The sequence below is a fragment of the Carassius auratus genome, chromosome 7, assembly GCF_003368295.1.
Source record: "Carassius auratus strain Wakin chromosome 7, ASM336829v1, whole genome shotgun sequence".
NCBI lineage: Eukaryota > Metazoa > Chordata > Actinopteri > Cypriniformes > Cyprinidae > Carassius > Carassius auratus.
The window spans coordinates 5,727,267-5,748,621 of record NC_039249.1 but is presented as its reverse complement, the minus strand read 5'-3'; the positions used below and the strand labels follow the sequence as shown (position 1 = coordinate 5,748,621).

Below are 21,355 nucleotides of genomic sequence, written 5' to 3'. Positions count from 1 at the left end.
TTCTCATGTGGCACCTCATGATAGTAGATAAAATGTCATATGCATAGAATAATATGAAAGATATATATATTTATTATTTGATCATTTAAATCGGTTTAAAAAATAGGAAAGTAGACAATTTTATCTCTCAAAATTGTTATATTAAAAATGTGTTTTTTGTATTAATTTGTGGACCTATATAATACATATTTAAAAATTGTATAGCATACCTGTTCCTGCCATAATAATGACCCATGTGCTTGTCTTTCATATTTTTGTTCTTTACCCATTTAACCCCACCGGTCTCAATTTTGACCATAAAAAAGGTTTTCATTTATAAAGCTCCAAAAACATTATTGACTAACGTTTAAGTGCGTTTCCTGAAAATATGTAAAAAAAAAAAATGTAAAGGGTTTCGCTGCAATATGTGCAGTTTCACATATTTAATGCAAATTGTCACATGACCAGAGCAGTTTTTGTCCTGTTTGCAACATCAGTCGATGATGACCACCTCAAAGCTCCAGATCAAAAGACTAGTAAAGTATGTTAAAGATATGACAAAGATTTTTTGTTCTATAATATCTTTAAGGTGTAATGTAATGTGAATTCACAATTATTATATTTTGTTGAGTGTTTTCACAGAATGAGAAAACACGTTGAGGAGCGTAGTTATGACAGGTGGCATAATAGTGAATTTAGGTATACATATATTTAAATGACAAAATACTGCAATTAAATTAAAAGTTTAAAATGTTACAAATAAGTTACAATATTAACATTTTATGACTGCGGAAATATGTTAATTCCATGTTCACAATTGTGACAGACTATAAAACTATTTTTACACACCTTTCCAAAAAACTTAAAAATTACTCATAAGCCTTATTCAGAGGGAAGTTGTTTATCATGGGGACACACACATTATTGGGGAAAAAAATAATATTTCATAACTGCTCCACCACAGCTAGTGGGAGCCGTTAACCATCCGTTTAATCCCAAATTTCTTTTCTAGACAAGAACATTTCCAGATAGTGTTTCATTAGTGGCCAATCATTCTTTTTTTAATGTTGTCTAAATAAATCTTGTTCAGAATTAGGAGAGCATCCCATCAGTTCTCTGAAATTACAGAATTTAATGATTTGAATATAGGCCTAACATTTAAGAAAAGGGAAATACACAACACTGTACAGCTTATAAGAAAAAAATATAAAATATTTTTGACAATGTTTTCAGAAAAATGTGCTGACCGTTAAGAATGCAGATAGCATTTGTTATACAAAGAGTACATACACACCATTTTTTTTGATATTTGATTATTTTATAAATGTCAAGTACTGAAATGGATTAACACTATAATAGTTGCATCAAAAATGGACAAACATGGTGTAAATCGGTAAATAAGAATTCTTTGTCTTTGTCTTTCATATAGATTGAAATATTTAGGATGGGGATTTTTTTGGTCTATAATGCATATGGTGTTCTTTCACAAAATTGCATATCTCCAGTACAACAGAAGTGTAGTCGTTTCCTTTTACACCCACACCTTCCCCTTCCCTTCTCCTTTCCCAGATCGCTGTCCACAGCAGCCCCCTCTCAAGCCACGGTGCTGGGTCGCTGGAAGGTTCTTGTAGACGGCACGGCTGTATGGAATAAAACACAGACCCAGCTGAAGGTGACGAGCAAGCCGGCAGTACGCAGCCAAGGCCAGAACCAGGAGCGGAGTCACTAGCAAGAAACCCACAACCAGCAAAGCCACACAGCCGCCGTCAGTCAGTAGATCCGAACAGTATGGTGATGAACCGTGCGGTCGCACCTGAAAAGAGAGACATTTGACTGGTGTGGACCTGTGTGAGGTCAAGGATGAGTGCAGGAATGCATGTAGGCATTGCTGAGGAGGGTCGAAGAGAAATGAAGTGTCCCTGGAGGAACACCATCTTTGAAGTGTGGACAGACGAAGAACAGACACACTGGACAAGAATGTCTACCATATGCTTGTTTTCTTTAGGGAGTTGATCCTTTGCTACTTCCAAGTTAGTCTTTTTATTTAATTCTGATTATTATTATTTTAATGTAATGTTATATTTTGACAGAAGGCCACTGTTGTGCTCAATATATCATCTTTGCTTTGTAAAAATTTTCTAGGGAAAGTATTGCTAAAATGTGCAAACATTTAATATTAGAAGTGCAGTTGACATCGTTTAAATATGTATGCAACACTTTTAAAGGCTTTTTAATTTTTTCTCCCTTTGAGCTGCTCTGTGCCCGATCGCTATGCAAAATATAGATTCTGCATCAGCTTGCCTAAAGCTTCAATAATTGTATATGCACAGAGACTTCAAATAAACATTATGCATTATTTTAATTATTTTGGATAATTGGCGTTGCACAGGATGGAAAGGATTGAGGCATAAAGAGACCCCTACATTCTTCATCAATCCCCCTGTGAGCTGAAGGGAAGAAGAGGCGACTGAATAAACAGAGGAGAGAGATAACTGATAAAGCCCATCTGCAATTTGACCTGCACTTTCTCACTCTGACAGGTTTCTTCACTCGAGTAGATGCTTGTTAAATTCACTACTCCTATCATTAAATAATATTGTGACAGCTTTAATTATGAATTTCATTGTGGTTAGAAATGTAATAAGTATTGTGATGTTTTCATCACCTATTTGGACTCTGACGGCACCCATTCACTGCAGAAGATCCACTGGTGAGCAAGTGATGTAGCGCTGAATTTATGCAAATCTGTTCCAATAAAGAAACCTACTCATCTACTTTCTGGATGGCCTGAGGGTGAGTAAATCATCAGCAAATGTATATTTTTGGGCTGTAAAAATGTAAGAAAACGTCAAAGGGTGATGCAATTAAATGTAAATCTTCTCAAAGTTGGAAATCAGCCACAGTTCTCTTTTGGTATGTGTCTAAAGTATGAGGGATTCCAGCTGTCTGTAGTACTGTTGTGTGTGCAGATAAGATTAGAGTCGTTTCAGGGAACTGATGCACATATGTGGCCTTGATGTTAACCATATGTTTAGAAAGGATCCAACACCTTGAGACAAATGCACACTCATCACTTCAGTCTTTTAGATTTGGTCTTAAATCATGCAGATTCATTCTGTAGTTGGAGCTGATGCTTTGTTTATAAGTGATCCTATTATGCATCTTGACAGAATCCTGAGTATGTGACTGCTTCTATGACAAACTATTTACTCTTTTGAGTACCATGGTGGTCTGTTGCTCCGTTTGGATTAATCTCTCTTTCATGGGTGATCTAGTGTCACATGGGGACTAACTGGTCCGAGTGGCTATTGATCTTAGATCCTAAAGGTCTTGTAATTGGAGAGATCAGAAGAATTCGTCCTTTATTTACACACATTGACCCTTACTGACCCACGGGGGATGCGTCAAGATGATTTAAGCGGTTTTCTTCTAGCAAGAGACGAAGAGAATGTAGTAGTGAGTTGAAAGGTCTGTATCTTACAGAAACTTGTCTGTAATAAAATGTGAGAGTGTTTTGTTGAAAATGAACAGAGCTGATACGGTGGAGAAGCAGGAGATCTAATCTTCTGTGGGTAATAGTGCAAGAATGTCGAGGGCGGTCGCTATACAGCGTTGTGAGAAAATGTTTTTTTTAAAGGGGTCATCGGATACTACATGCACTTTTACAAGAAATGTGTGTTGGCAGTGTGTACACAACCACCCTATAATGATAAAAATCCACCCAGTGGTTTTTTTAATCTACTAAAATCTTAACTTTCTCAAATCGATAGTCTGATTGACAGTAGTGTTTTAGCACAGACTGTTCTGGTGTCTTACCTTAGACCTGCCCTGAGTGAGCTGTTATCAGTTCGCCAATGTATCATCGTATTATTTACTCCCATGCAAGTTAATCGATAAAATCGATTTATCGCCCAGCCCTACAAACTATGTTACAGACTTTTCATTAAGACCCTAAAGAATCATATCAACTTGTGGAAAATTGGCCTCCGATGACCCCTTTAAACTCCATGAATCCACTTCTGTCCTGAAAACACTCCTCATCCGACGTCATGACCTGCCCCTGCTAATACTCCTGCACTCAGACGGCTGAGAAATGCCCAAGATTAAGAGATTACTTGGTGAATCAAAGAGAAACAGAGGCCAAACTCCCATAAATCCCTAGAAGGATATCTTTTCCCAGATTATAAAGGACATTCCTTTAGTATCAACACTTTTTGTTTTTCTCGGGGACCAAGTTTTCAGTATGCTTTAAGCATAAATGGATTTTATTGTTCCAAGATCTAAATATGAAAGTTGCAGTGAAGACTCCATTATTATGCAGTATTCTTCTCATTGGTATTCAATCTCATTTAAGAAAGAATTTGTATTGACTTTTATTACTTGTGAAGATTTGTCATTATCTTTAGATTTTTCCAATACTAAATACTGGCTGCGTATCATATGTTATATGCAGTATTGTTTATAACATATAGGGCCATTTTTACGAAACAGAGCAAATTAGCATTAGAGCGCAATTCCATAAAAGATCAGATGGAAGGGAAAAATGTAAAAAAAAAAAAAAAAAATTCTCACATTAAAGAACATAGACGCAGACAGATCATTATTTCATAATGACCAGAGTAATCTACTAGGAGCAACGCAAATTACCGCCTGCTTTAAGATGTTTTTTTTTTTGGGTGGGTGGGGTTTGGGGGGAATTAAATAATGGTGCAAATACCAGTAATTTGTTGAATTCAAACGTTAGTAAATCGCATTGCGTGATTCATTTTAATAATCTCCTCCCATAAATGTTATGCCTGAAAGGCCTATTCAATGATGTTAGGTGCAAAAAAAATGTTTCCACGCCTTTTAAGCGGTAATTCTTCACTGCGCATCTTTAGTAAATCCTGAAAATACTATTTTAATGTCAAAAGATGGATTGTGCTGGTGTAAGCTGTTAGTAAATCTGGCCCATAGTATATTAATGATCTTTGGAGTAAAGTTTATTCGGTTTTTTTTTTTTTTTTTTTTTTTTTTATATCTTTATCAGTGTTTTTCTGCTGAATTATAAAATAATTTGTTTAGTTTTTTTCTTAAGTTTACTTTATGATTTTATGAAAGTCTCCTACCCTCTGACCTGTAGAATTAAGCGGCTTGCTTTTTGTTCCTGTGGACCTACTTGAAAGTCCTCTATACATGAAAAATGAAAAACCTGAAAAAAAATTAAATTTCATTTCAATTCTTACTGTTGAATGGCAGATGAAGCCGAACACCACCATGACAATAGCAGGAGTTAGGATGAGCCCGAAAACCAACCCGGCCAGGCAGGCATTGATGGCTGCGATCAGCAGGTTCTGCGCCGTCACCAGCACAGAGCACGCCCAGCAGTCCAGAGAGCCCCGGAGCTCCAGCGGCGCTTCACCTCTCCCAGCCTCCGCAGCCGAGTAAGGTGGAGGCACAACCACTCCAGACCCACCCACTGGGGTCCCGGCTGGCACAGTGGAGGCCAAGGAGTTGGTGTGCTGGAGACCGGTGTGATTGTGATGGTGGTGGTGGTGATGGCTGTTGGTTGGGAGCTCTTCAGAGAGGTCCAGGACCTGGTGATGAGCCCCCTTCTCCAGTGTGCTATTCATGCTCATCCTAGTCTGATGAAAACAGAGAATCAAGGACATTTACATATTACTTTGTTAAACTGTGAATGAAAGTGCTTCTTGAGTTTTGTATTTTCAGTTGTAGGCTTGAACCACATTGTTGGAGCTCAGCAAATTGTTTGCAAAACAGTTAGCCAACATTTTTTTGTAAATTATTTTTATGCTTTTAGATTGTACACGCATTGATTTAACAGTTAGTTTACTCAAATTTTAAAGTGGCCATAGATGGGGTTTCGGCTCCCCATCTTTAACCTCAACCATCTTAAAATCTGGGCTCAAACTCAGCTGTCAACACCCTGAAAAATCAGTGAATGTGATCTCTGTTTGTTGATGGCAGTGGCTGCACTAAGCTGTCTGAAGTTATTTCTCTCTCAATCCCTGTCAGCAGTTGTTCAGAACCCTGGAACATGTCTTACAATAAATATTGTCAGGGGTGGATGCAGTCATAGTCAACTTTGATATCTGCTTTGGACAGTTTACTGCTTCAAAAAGGTTCAGGGCAAGGTTAAATCACTTATCGCCAGGAAGCTGGGTTTGTGATCTTTTAATTAGCTCTTTTATCAGCGACTGATTGTTATCTGAAAGCTAACTGGTGCTTTGTGGCAGAATCTTATTGGTATTTGAGTGTGTTTGGAACAACACAGGCGATAAGATCAAGTGTTGAAGAGTTGCATTTATATGCATAAATAAATATGCATTTATCATAAATTTGCAATAAGTAAAACAGTAATAAGAACCATCCTGTCGGGACCCAATGCTTGTAGAATAAATCCCTTCAGAATAAATTCATGGTGGTACAACAAATGCTACTATGATGTATACATTCTTTTACAATGTAGAAATGGAAATCTAACAGATTCTTGTAATTTAAGATCTTAAGAGACTTAATTTTCTTTATTTTACTATATTCTTCAAGCTAGATTTTCAGGATGTTGGCTCCAGTAAAATGTGGAGCATTGAAAAGAGGTGCCTTACACCCCCGTCAATGCTTAGACGGTTGGGTTGACCATCCAGATAGCACTCCAGAACAATAGAGCGAGGTCAAACTACACAAATAGTTTACACGCCATACAGCTGTGGCCTCAGTGCCATACACAAATCATCTAAAAATGGATACAGGATGGTCTACGACTCTTTCACACACACATGCAGTCTGACCCTTAAACACTAGATCCTGAATATGCCATCAGTGATGCATGATGAGGGAGACATGCACACGTTTGTGCGCTTGCTGATGGTTGTGTTGTCTTCCTGCCATTGTATTCTGTTTGTTACACAGCAGGTGACTCAACAAACACTAGATCACCCCTCACTCACAGGAAACGTGAACACAAGCGCACACCATGTCAAACCTGGACTGCTCCACCCACTAACTCTGTTTCCAGTTTCTGGGAATCACTAAATTGAGAATTAACTTGGAGTCAAAACTTTGGGACCATTAACTAAACTCTACTATTTTTATGCATGAATGAGGCTCAATTTAAGAAATGAAACTAACTTAAATATTTTGTAGCTTCAAGGTGGAATGGGTTTTTACTTTTACATTTGAATTAAGGTCTGATGTGGCTTCAGTACTTCACATGTGAATTTAAAAAAAAAAATAATAATTTCACCAATATATGCTTTTGCATGATGTGGTATTTTAAATGATTCAACTATATTTTGTTTAATTGGTAAACAGTCTCTCATTAGATTTGACATGTTACACCTTACAGATATGCATCACTCAACATTAAATGACGCAGAAGTGCATTTGCTTGTTACTGGTTATGTGAATTAATGTAAAAAGAGTATTCAAGCAGATAGCTGTATCATGACTCTGATAGGTAAGTCTCATAAGCCCTCCACAGTCTCCACTCACCCAGTGGTGTGACTCCAGATGTCCTCTTCTTTTTGTTGCCTTTGACTAACACAACATGCACTCCTTGTTTTGTTTTAATGGAAGTTTGTTTGGAATTCCTGGTTCAGAAATGGGAAGAATTTCTTAAATTCTAACGTTTTTCCTTGCGTACTAGTCTGATGGTTGCTTGCATTTCTTGTGTTCTCTGAAGTCTATCGTTGGTTTTAGCTCAGGTTTGCTGTATTCTGTCCACTGGCTCTCTCTCTCTCTCTCTGTGAGGCAGACTGAGATATGTATGTGTCCTGCCTGGCAGTTATAGCAGTGCCTTTCTCTGTGCCTCCCTCGTGCCCCCTCCCCTTTTCCCTTACCCCTCTCTTCTCTCTCTTTCTTCACTCTTTGTATGGGGGAAGGAATGTTTATTTAAAGATCTGAAGTGAGAACTTTAATTACTCCGGATGGATAGAGAGGGCATGAAACCACCTCACATTTACACCACATGTTCCAGACTTCCATTATTCATATTTAATCGTATCATAAACTCCTCTTACCACATGGGGACGAGTGTTTGCTTTCCTGTAATCGTGTTGGTTTGATTAATATTGCCATCTCTACGTGTTAAACACGTTAAGCATCATCCTCCACCCATAATGCAATTGTTATGCAACTATTGCTGGACTTTTATGGGGCATTGCAGAGATAACCGCAATTATTTATTTATTCATTTTTGGTGAGGCTGTTCACATGGCTTTTAGGACCATATCAGAAATAAGAATTTAGAAATGTAATTAGAAATCAAAAGAGCTTAGGACTTCCGGTCTTTAATCTATTCATCAGCATTACTTCTTTAAAGGGGTCATATAATGCGATTTCAAGTTTTCTTTTCTCTTTGGAGTGTTACAAGCTGTTTGTGAATAGATAAGATCTCTAGTTGCAAAGACTAAAGTCTCAAGCCCAAAGAAATATTCTATTGAAAAGTTAAGACTCTTCCATGCCCTCCTAAAAAATCCTTGTTTAAACAAGCCCCCTCATGTCTACGTCAAGATGTGGGAAGATTTGGATAACACACCATTGTTTACGCAAAGGCAGCGGCACGTTTTTATATTTATATTTTTAAATATAAAAAACACAGCACAATGTAAAAAGACAGTTTAAGTCATTATAATCAGTAATTATGTCCCCACTGGATGCAATTTTTCAACATTTCCAGCATAAACTATTTGATGTTTGTTTTGGAATACTCTCTTGATGGAAGATCCAAACATGGTCTATTATACGATTTCTACCAGAGGCAGAAGGGTTTAGATTTTTGTTTCTTGGTATTTGATACAATCCATGATGCCATGTATCTGAACATGATGTCCAGGACCTCTGACAGTAAAACAGGCCCACAACATTAAAGATCCAGCAGTATATTTAACCCTGGACATGGGGTACTTTTATCCCTGTTTGTACTAAACCCATCTGGTTTTTTTTACTGCTCAAATGATTTTTTTTTTTCATCTGACCATAGAAGCCAGTGCCTTTTTTAAGTTCTAGTCGTGTATGACAACTGAATATGCTGGAGTTTGTATTTGGATGAGCGAGGAGAATTTTTCTTGAAACCCTCCCGAACAACATGTGGTTGTAACCCTAACCCTAACCAATTTTTAGGGTTTTCTGACCCCAGGACTCAACTAATCTTTGCGATTCTCCGGCTGTAATCATTGGAGAGTCTTTGGACACTCAAACGCTCCTCCTCACCGTGCATTAGGGCGATATAGACATGTCCTCTTCCAGGTAGATTTGTAACATCTTTGATTGATTGGAACCACTTAATTAATACCCTGATGTTGGAAATGGTAGAAATATTCAATGCTTTAACTCCTTTCTTAAAGCAACTTTTTATTTTGTGAAGCTCAACAATATTTTTTGTTCTGCACATCAGAACTATATTCCTTGGTTTTACTCCTTGTAATGGATGATTAATGGAATTGGGCTTGAGACCCCCCCCCCACCCCCTCAACTTGTTTTACTTCAATGAAAGGTTGGAATTTTTTGAATGAAAGATACACTATACTATATTATAATAAACAATGCAGATTTATTTTCACAACCACCTTTGTTCATATTTACCCAGGGTGGCAATAATAGTGGAGAGCACTGTACATATACCAAGGTCAACAAAGTTGAACATTTGATGTGACTGAGGCTGTTTTAGGGTCTTTTGATCAGACTCTAGTTTTGAAGGCCACATGGGGAAACAGAAATGATCACAAACAACTGATGGCCAGGACAGATTGAGAGAGCTGAAGGAAGGATGGAGAGGAGCAGCATGGTTCCTCCATGATGAAAAGAAAATTAGAAAAGACAGTGGGAGTGGTTGCACAGGGGAGGAATAGAGTAAATGTTGGGTTGCATAACTGATAAGAGCCCATCTGTGGTCGAAATCACACACAGATCAATTAATGTGTCAGATATAAGATTTCTCACTGCTTTTCCTTACTCTTTCTCTGTTCCCCTGGGTAGCGACCCCTGACCTCACTCAAAGGAGGGCAGTTTAAGACAGTCCAAATGAAAAGATAAAACCTGGGCTAATATGCAATACATACGAGCAGTTAACAGGACATAAATAGGAGGAGTGAATATTTATTTTTCTTTTTTTCTAAAGGGAAGAAATAAAGAAAGCTTGATTTGGTAATTATGGCAGACTAAACTGGCTTAATTAATTACTGGCTAAATTGTGTTTTGCAAATGATATCCAAAATATAGCTTGTCAAGGTTTGCGGTAAGTAGTTAAAACCTCTGCATATTTTATTTTGTATTTTTTATAAGGCTTTACATGTCTTTGAGTGATTTGTTTTCACCAGCCTCTGGTTTGTGGCAAGTGCTATTTTGAGTTCACCTCAGTGATGCTCGTCTTTGGGACTTTGTACATTAAACAAGGATTTGGCTTTCTGAATGGAGCAAAATTGAGTAATGTGATAAAGGAAGGGTGAAAAGAGCTTCCTGTACTTACAGGAAGTAGGAAATCCGCAAGCCTGTGCAACATTAACCTCTGAATGAATCTCTGTCCTTTTTGAACTCTTTACTTGAGGTCCTGGGCAGTTTTGTGCCAAGTCACTTTCAGCTGGCATACTGGGAGTAATAGGATGGGAGTAAAATTTCTGCAATAACTGAGCATGGATAACAATGTATTACAAAATAATTTATCAGTTGAAATGAACGCTTGGTGTTTGATGCTTTAGGCTGCTTGATGTATCTGACTATCATTTCAACAGCCATCAACATCAGGAGCCCACATGGGTGTGTTCATATGGAACACTACTACACAAAATGACAAAATTTCTTGTGCCAAAAGTTTAGTGATAGGCCATATTACTGAGAGCTGATCCCAAACGCAAACAAGCTCTGGTTCCACTGAACCTGCGTCAGCAGCGGAGAACAGGAAAGAACTGTGATAGGGATGAACCTGACACCAAAACATGAGATCAGCTGTTAGCATGACACTTGTTCCCTCGACAAAAAGCCAATAGGATTTTTCCACAGGCTTTTGGATTATCACACACACACACACACACACAAAAAAAAAAACAGTGTTCAATCATAGTTCATGAAACTTTCACGTTTTGTCCGTCAAGATAATCTTCACAAAGAAATATAACTTTGAAAAATTGTGAAGCCTAAATAAAAGCACCAGAACTTAGAAGTCAACAAATCCTTGATTAATATGAATATTTTTAATATTAATAAGAAACGTGTCTCCACTAACTATTCCAATAACATTCTAGTGCATTTAATCTATTAAATACCAGCTGAGGGAGCAAGTTTTTGGATATGGTAAAATTAAATTTATTTTAGTGAAAGTACTATATTTCAGCTTTGACTGCGAGTGTGTAGGAGAATATTTGCAAAAAATACATATAAAAAAAGTTTGATGTAAAATGTTATATATATATAATTTTTTTTCCCATTTATACATTCTATGTGGTGTATCCTGAATAAATCACAGCTGAAAACGGTTTAATTTATGTATCTTGTGAGTTTATTTATTTAATGATGTATGCATGACCCCTGCTGGCGTTTGATGCAAAAGATGAAAGATGCAACATAACGCAAGCAGGGGTCACTCATACTTCATTTATTATGGATTTTGGCAGAATCAACTTCTGTCATTTATTTAATGAAGCAGCATGTATGTATATATATGATTAACACTTGTAAATGTTAGCAACCTGATAATGAATGTAAGCATATTTGTCTCATATACCTGTATCAGTTACTGCTATAAATCACCATCCTTCGGTTTTAAGTACTGGGCTTTTTATGATGTTAAAACGTGATAAATTATTAAGGCTTTTGAAACCTTGCTATTTTGACTGAATGAATACAGAGACATGGCACTGATCAAAGTTTATCAAAAGCATTTAATATTATTCAGAGTAATAATATCAATGACACACGAATTCACAAAGTGTTTAAGACATGTCTGGCTCAGTTTGCTTTGTGTGTGAATTCCAAAACAGTGCAGATTTTAAATAACCACAAAAATAAAACGAAAAGAGGAAAAGTGTGTATATTGCAAGAAGGAAAAATATTTCTTAAAAATATTGAGAGTCGCTCAAGAAGAACTCAGCACCATCTATATCATAATCAAAACCATTTTCCTGATAATACATGAATTATTTCACACTAACGCTTCTAAAGCTGTAACAAATTACAGTATATAAATCAAAAACAATAATGCGTTAAATCCCCTTTCACACCGTTACTCATTTCAGTAAAATGCCGCAATTTACAGTTCAATGTGATTTTTCGGCCTTACAGTATGACATCCCACTACAGCCAATTACTGTATACTGTGAATATATAAAGATTATGGCTGCTGTATTCAGCACAGCACCTGTGTCCTCAAACAAACAGCATTTACAACAGGACAGAAGCACCACTAAATGTGTAAGAGTATCAAAAAACTGATTTTAGCCCCGATAAAGAGTAGCTGCTAATCTAGGCTCAGAATCACTGACATCAGTCCAAGTCACCATCTTAGTCGAAAACAAAAGAGATACCAAGTCACCTGTTAACATACGTTTTGTGTATAACAGACAACGTCTGATGAATCAAACCCTACCCTCTGTGCTCTACAATCTACATGGACAAAGAGTCAGTTCAGAGATATTTCATATATAGACAGGGAAAGATATTTAAAGGGGCAAGCACCAGAACTCGAAGCTTGGAACTCATAAAAAGAACCAGCACCCTTGAAATCTTACTGAGGATTTCGACTAACAATAGAAACCCTTAAAACATCTCTGATAACCAAGTTGAGGCAGGGGAGAACATTTTATATCCAATAAATAGAAGAACATTAAAAAAAAAAATAAGAGAATAGATCTGTATAGAGGTGAGAAACAATTCATTGAATAAAACAGACAAAACTGAACAATTATACTCCTAAAATGCAGGAAAAATGACTGATCCGAAATGCAATCCTAAAATGCTTGTCCTGATGATATAAACACAACATTCCATACTGAAACTGAAAGCGTCTTTTAAAACCCGTATGTTTTGAAGCATTCTGAACAACTGTATTTCTTTTAAGTCTTAATGCTTTAGAAAAATGTCCATAGCTCTATTATTAGTATTATTAATTTTTCTCTCTTCACTAAATACAAGTCACAAGGCCAATGTGGTATATATCTAGGCTGTTCTAGGTTTAAAAATAATAAATTATTGAAAAAAAAAAAAAAAAAGCACCCACGGAAAAATACAAAGAGCATTTACACATTTCAGTATTCAATACCCCAAAAATGAAGAACAAAACCCAAAACGACAGGATCTCGGCAACTCTGCCGCTTGTAAGCCAGGACAGCACCAAACTGGAGTCTTATTGGCTGATTGGTTTTGTAAACAGTGCGGAGTAAACTGGTTCTCGATTGGCTGTTCAACAAATATTAACAGTAGTAAGTATTTTTTTTCCCCCCAAGTCTTAATTGGACTAAAATAAAAGATCTTGTCCTGCGAACAGGAGTTTTGGTTATGGCTGTGTGAGGACGAGGGATGAGACGTCCTCATCGGGAGCTGGAACTGGTAGCCTGAGAAAGCACACATACAAATGAGAAAGGTTAGGTTTTTTTTGAAGCTACGCGGTTGTTTGTTGACTTTGACGAAGGGTGTGGGTGCACTCACCAGGCTGAAAGAGTCGTACACGCTCATGAGCTCCTCCATGCGGTACTGCTCCAGCACTACTACGTTGGAGAGGTTTGGGTTGCGTTGTCGTGCACAGTCCTCACAGTGCACCACATACATCTTCCGACTGCCATTCTCACTGGTCACAAACAGCAGGTTAAACACCTCCACCTGCATGAGAACAAAAACTTGCATTATTATTGTGTAACTTTTTTTTATTTGCAGGTCTTTGGTTGGTTTTTCTATCTAGGGCCTGCCTACATATACTTTACAAATTGCGTGGCACAATCCACTCACATCACACTCGTTACAGTAATAGGCCGGCTCATCCTTCACTCTGCTCTGGTAGGAAATCTTCTTTCCTCCTGCCACCAGCTGGTCCCTCAGAATCTGAATGTGCTTAATAGACTGGAGGAGACAGTGTCTGAAAAAGAGGAAAGGCAAATGGATTAAATGTCTGCTACTAAACTGGGATGTAACTTGCTGCTGCTGCATACTCACTTGATCATCTTGTAAGTGTCCGGGTCAGTGAATTTGACATTCCGTGCCAAGTTCCAGGATACGTTAATCATTGGAACGATGGATTTGACTTTCTTCACTTCGTTCCACTCAAATCTCTCTAAAGCCAACTGGTACTGATAAGCTACAAAGTCAGAAAAACAGCTTTAGTTTTACACATTTAGTGACAATTAGATTAACAGTTGCAATGACTGATAAAATGCATTTCAAAGTGATTAGATTGTATTTTTTTCCACTGAAAGTAGACTATTCCTGGCACACATCATACATATTTTATGGAATTGCAATGACAATGAATAATCAGGATTTTCAGCTACAGGCGCTAAAACATCCAAAAACCACCAAGTTTTGAACGATAAAGAGAAGAGAAGGTAAATGTGTGGGTTACTCACAGTTGACAGGTCCCACATTCCAAGCAATGTTGTTGCACCAGCCCACAGCCTGAACCCAGTGTACAGTGCCTGCATTGATCCACACCAGGTCTCCTGGTCTTTGGATGAACCGGTACACAGGGATGTTAGCGCGGTACAAGTCATCCAGAACCGGCCACCATGATCCTGTCAGGTAGTCGACTCCATGCCTGATAGAAAAATTCATAAACTTCTTAATAAAGTATTTAGTTTAACATAAATGTCTAAGAATTAAACATAATTTGACTGTTTTTGTAAACTTTCTTACTTTTCACAGAAATCACTGATGGCCTCCCAGTAGTTGTCATGAACAGCAAACCACTCACAGTCTCCAGGCCCAATATTGATGTTTACGGAACAGAAATTATTGTTTTCCTGGTGTCCTGATGATACAAGCATTTAACACCAATAAAGAAAAAACTACTTGCCAAAGCAGACCTATCTTTGATTTCTACAACACACAAATCAAGAAAGCTATTAGTGTTTGTGTCAAACCTGGTGTGCGGCAGCCAGGGACTTTCATGTACAGTTGTACTGTATTCATTCCCAGAATGGTGTGGCCAACATGACTCAGCATGTTACCACTGGAGGACACGCGCATAAATGCCGGCAGCTTCTGCAACTCCTGCAGCTGAGGCTTCCATCTTAAGAAAAAGACAAAAAACGCAATTTAGTTTGAAACAAAAACTGTATACAGTCTTGCACTTTACATGGGCAGTATCCCATTACTGTATCCCCAACCATATCTTGAAGTTTTAAATATTTAAGGTTTTTATATCATCCAAATGAGATGACAAGAAAAGGTTATACATTTATGCACAGTAGTCTTACCTTTTCGGATCGGACAGGTCAATGTTGGTGCCAAATTTTATTATCTTCCCCACAGGTTTCTGCTCTAAACTATAAAGACAAATCAAGACATTTTAAGTTAAAACATTTTAAAGATTTATACATACATGTATTAAAATTTTTAAAAAGAGGCAGTTATTTGGACAAAATCAAGAATTTGGTGCTGTGCTAAACTTGCAAAACATTACCTGGAGTTGGGAGCTGAAGAGCTACTGGTTATATTCTCAGAGTTAGTGGCTGATTTTTCATCTTCATCATCATCATCCTCGTCGTCACTGCCCTTCTCTTCCTTTAAAGGCAGATAATTATATAGGCGCATTTTAGTGCATGAGGCATATGATTCATATGGAAATTCATTTTATTTGTACAATATTTGCAAAATGACCAAGAAATCTCTGAAAACTAACAAACTAATTTTTTTTATGTGTTTGGTTGTATGTTTGTGTTCAAACCTGTAAGCTCTCTTGGAAGCTGGAGGCCTGGTACTGGGCATACTTGGCAATTGTTGTATGCGACCTGCTGCTCTCGCAGGGCCAGGTCTGGCCAGTGCCGCTGGGATCCCAGTTCTCATCAGCTGGCTGCTGGACTTGGGTCCGGACCTCTACTGCATGCTCCGCATTTGCCTCCACCAAAGATTTTGTGGAAAACAGACCAAGATCTATGAAGAGGAAGGAAAGAAAAATTAATTAAGTTTCCACAACAGCAACTATTAAAGTTACAAAATGTACAACTTGAGTATCTGTCCATCCATCCATCCATAATACATTGTGCCTAAACCTACTTAATCTGAGGGAGCCAGCTAGTCCCCTGATGACAGTAATGGGGTTCTTAGAATCAGTGCAGAACTGTAGCAGTACCGGAGAGAATGCATCTCTTTTACTTTCCAACTGCAGAGAAACAACAACAACATGGAAATCAATTAAGACAAACTTTCACACATTGGAGCATTAACTGTTTTTAGTGGAGCAGAGGTTATTGTGCGTGTAATACACAAAAAGGCCACAAGGGGCAAGAGATGCTGACAATGCTACTGCAGCGCTTACATAGATGCTAGGTGTGGGGGGGTTGAGTTTCTCTTGAGGGATGGGCAGTTCTGTGGTCAAAACTGGTTTAACAGAGAGGGCAGGTAGAAGGTACGATTCCTTAAATTTCCCCTTCACACGAGCACCCCTGAAACAACAAGACATTAAATATCAGTTACGGCCTTTCACGGTCCAAATCACATCAAAATATATTGCAACCGCAGCCAAGAAATAAACCGTTTTAAGACTTCCTACACACAAATATTGCTTACTTGCAAGCTCTGATGATTTCACTAGCTGTGTTCTTTATGGTGATTTCCTCCAGAGGAATCCTTCTCTCCTCTACCTCTGAAGCAATAAATGTCTCCCTGTCCCCACTCTCCACCTTTATGAGGCGTATCTTCAGTTCTTTGGGTGGCCCATCTGTCAGTGCTTTCAGTTTCTGAAAGTCATCAGAACATAATGCTGAAGAAGCTGATGGGAGATCAGACGAACATCCAGAGCTGGTGCCCTTATCCTTACTCCGCGCCCACTCTTCTTCTTCACTCTGGGGTCGTCTACATTCATCCTTCCTTCTCTTCTTGTCTCCGTCACAGTCTTGTTCCTTCTCTCTAAATTCCTTACTCTGAAGGTCCAGGTTACCCAGAACCTGCCTGCTCTTTTTTTCCTTGTGTGACTTTCCATCCCTGTGCCGTCGACTTGAGCTGGAAGATGAGGATGAGGAAAGAGACGCATCATCGTGTCTTTCTCTGTGCTTTTTCTTTCTCTCTTTCCTGTCCTCATGTTTTTTGCTACTGCTACTGTGTTTGTGTTTCCGCTCTCGTTCTCGCTCTCTGTGTCGGTCCTTTTCTTTATCAGACTCTGCCTTAGAGCTCTGCCTTTGAGGGAGTACGTGTTTGTTCACCTCATAGCTATGACCAAGCTCTGCTAGTGAAGACTCTGAGATGGTGGTCAGTATTGGCCGTTTTTTCAACAAGTCTTTCACATTTCCAGAATCCTTCTCTCCTGTGGATTCCTCTGAAATATCTTCCTCATCATCATTGTCCAAAAGATCTGGCTGGCTTATCTTATCCCCTCTCTTGCTCTCTGATGCCCAATCTGTAGGTGAGAGGGGACGGGGCTGTCCTGAGTTACTAATGGCGTTGGAGGTTTGCGTTGGACTGCTAAAACCTGGGTGATCGGATGAACCTGATGTGGGAGAAGTGCTTTGTTGTTGTCTGCAAATGTCAGGCTCCAGAGAAAGAGATGAAGAGTACTTCACTCCCATAAAAGCAGAAGGAGGAGGACGACCAAAGGGTCCACCTCTGTAGGTGTACTTCTGGCTCTCAAGTACAGATGCAAGGTTTTTAAACATGCTGTTCACACCTGTTTGATGGAGGTGTGGCCGTTGTGGTGGTGGTGAACAGGATGGAGTTTCATCTTCATCTCGATCTGCTTCATCATCTTCACACTCACTTTTCTCTACGTCTGGAAGGCCATATAGCTTGGCCAAGTCACTATGGCGATAGTTTGTTCCTGTTGTGGCAAGATTGCTTTGTTGAGACTGCATGCTAATGGAATTGGCAGGCTTGGGAATTACCTTAAGAACCTCCTCTTCTTCCTCAAGTGAAGAAGTACGACTACAAGGAGATGACAGTGAACCTTGCCGACTTAACACAGGTGGGCTTGAATGGCCATCTGGCTGATAAGCAGCAGTCGGAGATTGCTTTAGGGCAGGCATGAGGTCTGGTGCACACAAATAACTCTTCATAGGTGCCACATTTGTAGAAAACAGAGGTTTCGGTACTGCCCGTTCTCTGCTCTGGCCAGAATACAACTCCTCCTCTTTCTTGATGGACTCATCCAGCATCTTCATAATGTTAGCCAATCCATCTGGTAAGAGCTCAGAAGTTTCCTCCTCAAATTGGGCACCATCAGAGTCACCACTGCAACTTCTATCACTGCTAACCAAATTACCAAGTCCTGTACTGGGCATTTGCTTTTGAAGGCTGCTCGTGCTGATAGGTGTGCATGGAGAGCGAACATCCTTGGGGAAAGCCTGATAAAGTTTGGGTGGCTCTCGCAGAGGTGGAGGGTTGGGAATTGCATTTATAATCTCAGCATTATGAGAGGTTTTCAACATGCTGACATCTTTGGATGGGTCAGGTTTCAATTGCATGGTGTGGCTGTCGATGGGGCTGATGAGACCTGACTCTGAGGGGTATTTGGGATTCCCAGTGATATTCTGAGATGGTGCACCACTTTTCCATTTCTCTCTTTGCCTTTGCTTCTCACGGGCATATTCTGTCTGGGGGGTGAGGGGAGGTGGTTGTGACCGTTCCATATTGTTCGCTGCAGTTCCAGAAAGATGTTGGGGCACTCCTCCCCGACTCAACCAGAGATAATGCGGTGAATTCTGGCTAGGAGGTGAGATGGAGGAGTGTGCATTGGCTGGGGACAAACGAGGAGCTGGAGACTCAGCTGCACTACCCGACAGCAGACGTTCCAGACTCTTGATGGCAGACTCACCGTGTGGCTTTGTCTCCATTTCTTGCCGTACTACATTCTGTTTTCCCTCTTCATTCTGGTCTCTACTTCTCTCCTCTATTTGCATGTGGCCTTGCAGCTCTGCATCAAGTTTATTCAAAGCATCAACAATGGACTGGGAGCTTGGGGCAGCAGGCTGCAAACAGGACCTTGGGTAGACTGGGGCTGTAACACTAGTAGTTGCCTGAGAAATTGAGGAGGAGGCTTGGATGGGTGCAGAGTTGTATGAATTACTAGAAATTGGCTTGAGGGCTGAGCTGACCTTTATGTGTTCTGGAGGTTGAGGGCAAGGTAAAGGTGAACTCACTGGAGGGAGAATGTTGAAAAAGTGTTGAGAAGTCTTGCTGGTGATGACGCTCTCACCTGATCTCTGAAGACCTGAGTTTAGGGTGGAGGAAGAGGACACTGGGGAGTAGTTGGGTCTGCCTTGTCCTATGTGGGGTTGTGTGGACTGAATCAGAGATTGTGCCCCTCGATGTGGGTTTGGAAGGGTTTCAACACCAGGGTGGACACCCTGATACCCTGGATGAGTTACATTTTGACCAATCATCGATACATGGTTTGGGTTTGAGATTAACACTGAAGAATCCATTGCTCTCCAGTTGCTCAGGGTACTGGGAATGGAGGAGGTGGTAGAGGGTGCTGAGCTTGAGGCAGGGATGCTTCCAAAATTTGTGTACAGTTCCAGAGGGCGAGGCGGACGAGGAGTTTCTAGGTTTGGGGTAATGACAGGTTTTCGTGCAGGGGCCTGAGGAGGGCTTACACGCTGGGGGGTCCCTGGACCCTGGTCGCCCCCAATAAGCCTATTTGGTGCCTGAGAAAGGTGTGTGGCAACCTGAGAATGCCCTCTTGCTGAAAAGTCACGAGATTCCTAAAGGGTAATTAATATTATAGTGAACAAATCATATGACACAAAATTGTTTCTATTGATAATTAAATTTTACAGCACATGTTGTGATTTAAACAGCTAGCAATTTTAAGTCTTGAACAGGTAGATCTGTTTGTGTATCAGAAATTTTGTTTATTGTGAAACTCTGTGTGTTACCTGGTTCCTCCAGGGTTTATGGGGTTTGTGCTGAGGTACTGTGGCCTGGTTGCTGGCTGGTGGGCTGGAAAGGTCCAGCCCTGGGTGAGGCTGGAACTGGGGGTGACTGTAAGGCACAGAGGTGTGGTTTGCTGGTGAGGGTGCAGGGCGCTCCCCATCTGCCCGTGGTGGTGATGATGAGGATGTAGGTTGGGGTGGAGCTTGTTTATTCAAAGAACTCAATGCAGAATCATGTCCTCTTTGTGAAGTAGTACCACGTGGTTCCACTTGGGTCTGGGCTGAAGGTCTGCTGTTGGGGTAGGAGTAAGTAGAATGGTGGATGTGAGGGTTCTGTGAAGGTGGTCCCAGAGACTGTGGTGACTGAGCAGTCTTGTGGGACTGTGGTGGAGGACCCCTGCATTCTTCGTAGCCTCTTGTGTTGGGAACGGTGGGTGAAGATGTGGTTGATGGATTCAAGGGAGGCGGTTTATAGGGGAAGCTTCCAATTCCTGACTTAGCTGAATCCTGTATATAGAGAATAGGAATTGACCATGTGAGCCAAGTACATCAAATGTAAAACAAACAAGACTAAACATCACACAATATACGACTTTCATCGGATTGCTGTTCTTTACACAACTGTCGATCTTCGCTGATCTCAGTTTCAGTCATACCACATTTCACGCTATAGGTCTTGGATTACAGACAGGTCTAGATATTTAACCCATTAAATTCATTCACACCTGATTTCTGGCTTTTGTCACAAAGATTATAAGTAAAAGCTGATAGTGGCAGTGACAGATGATGCCAAATATCAGCATGCCAAACAAGAAAATATTTTAGAATATCAACATTCAGTTCTGTCAGGATCGCTATCGTCAAAGATAACTTAGCTGGGAGAGCATAAATAACACCCCTATGGTAAATAGAACAGAACCAACATTAATGATTAATGTAACCGATATCATTAATGTTCTAAGTGATTATTTTATGCAACAACATTCAGTGGTGACTCAATGAGATTATCCAATGCCAAGTCCTGACTGGACGAGAGAAAGAGTTGCAGATGGGTGATTAGCTCCTGAGCAAAGCAATATCTGCTGAATAATGACTGAAATGACCTTATAAAGATAATTATGATTGGTGTTGTATTCTTATAGGCAGACTAACATGACCTGCCAGAACTAACTCTATGCTCCATTTCAGCAGTGACTGACCTGGAAATCAATGGGTCTGCTTTTGTGTTCGTTTGGGTTCCAGGGTGCTCCACCTTTGTGCAATGGGTTCCAAAAGCCAGGTTTTGGTGGGGGGTAGTTGGAGGATAGTTGCTGATTCAAATGTACAGGCGGCCCAGATATGCGCTGTATAGCGGAATTAGGCATCTGTCATAA

The 21,355-nt window shown here is 39.7% G+C and overlaps 2 protein-coding genes across 8 annotated transcripts in view; both read right to left on the bottom strand.

The window, feature by feature from the left end:
* Nucleotides 1–1,091: 1,091 nt before the first annotated feature.
* Nucleotides 1,092–7,730, bottom strand: LOC113105650 (transmembrane protein 88-like). Its single transcript, XM_026266859.1, has 3 exons — nucleotides 7,471–7,730; nucleotides 5,205–5,603; nucleotides 1,092–1,792 (listed from the first exon to the last, which is right to left on the bottom strand). The coding sequence occupies exons 2-3, from the start codon at nucleotides 5,595–5,597 to the stop codon at nucleotides 1,511–1,513; spliced, it is 675 nt and encodes a 224-aa protein (XP_026122644.1). The 5' UTR covers nucleotides 5,598–5,603; nucleotides 7,471–7,730; the 3' UTR covers nucleotides 1,092–1,510.
* A 4,102-nt stretch (nucleotides 7,731–11,832) lies between these two features.
* The window catches only part of LOC113105649 (lysine-specific demethylase 6B-like), a 77,548-nt gene continuing 68,025 nt past the window's right edge, over nucleotides 11,833–21,355 (bottom strand). For 6 of the 7 annotated variants that reach the window (XM_026266853.1, XM_026266854.1, XM_026266852.1 and 3 more), the window contains 15 exons: nucleotides 21,182–21,346; nucleotides 19,986–20,489; nucleotides 16,687–19,811; nucleotides 16,436–16,562; nucleotides 16,174–16,279; nucleotides 15,845–16,050; nucleotides 15,581–15,681; nucleotides 15,375–15,443; nucleotides 15,039–15,187; nucleotides 14,812–14,926; nucleotides 14,526–14,713; nucleotides 14,116–14,257; nucleotides 13,912–14,038; nucleotides 13,615–13,785; nucleotides 11,833–13,520 (listed from right to left, as the gene is read on the bottom strand). In XM_026266853.1, coding sequence (XP_026122638.1) covers nucleotides 13,497–13,520; nucleotides 13,615–13,785; nucleotides 13,912–14,038; nucleotides 14,116–14,257; nucleotides 14,526–14,713; nucleotides 14,812–14,926; nucleotides 15,039–15,187; nucleotides 15,375–15,443; nucleotides 15,581–15,681; nucleotides 15,845–16,050; nucleotides 16,174–16,279; nucleotides 16,436–16,562; nucleotides 16,687–19,811; nucleotides 19,986–20,489; nucleotides 21,182–21,346 — 5,319 coding nt within the window. In that variant the 3' untranslated portion in view covers nucleotides 11,833–13,496. The remainder of the gene's footprint in view (nucleotides 13,521–13,614; nucleotides 13,786–13,911; nucleotides 14,039–14,115; nucleotides 14,258–14,525; nucleotides 14,714–14,811; nucleotides 14,927–15,038; nucleotides 15,188–15,374; nucleotides 15,444–15,580; nucleotides 15,682–15,844; nucleotides 16,051–16,173; nucleotides 16,280–16,435; nucleotides 16,563–16,686; nucleotides 19,812–19,985; nucleotides 20,490–21,181; nucleotides 21,347–21,355) is intronic. The other variant, XM_026266858.1, reaches the window with a different exon arrangement.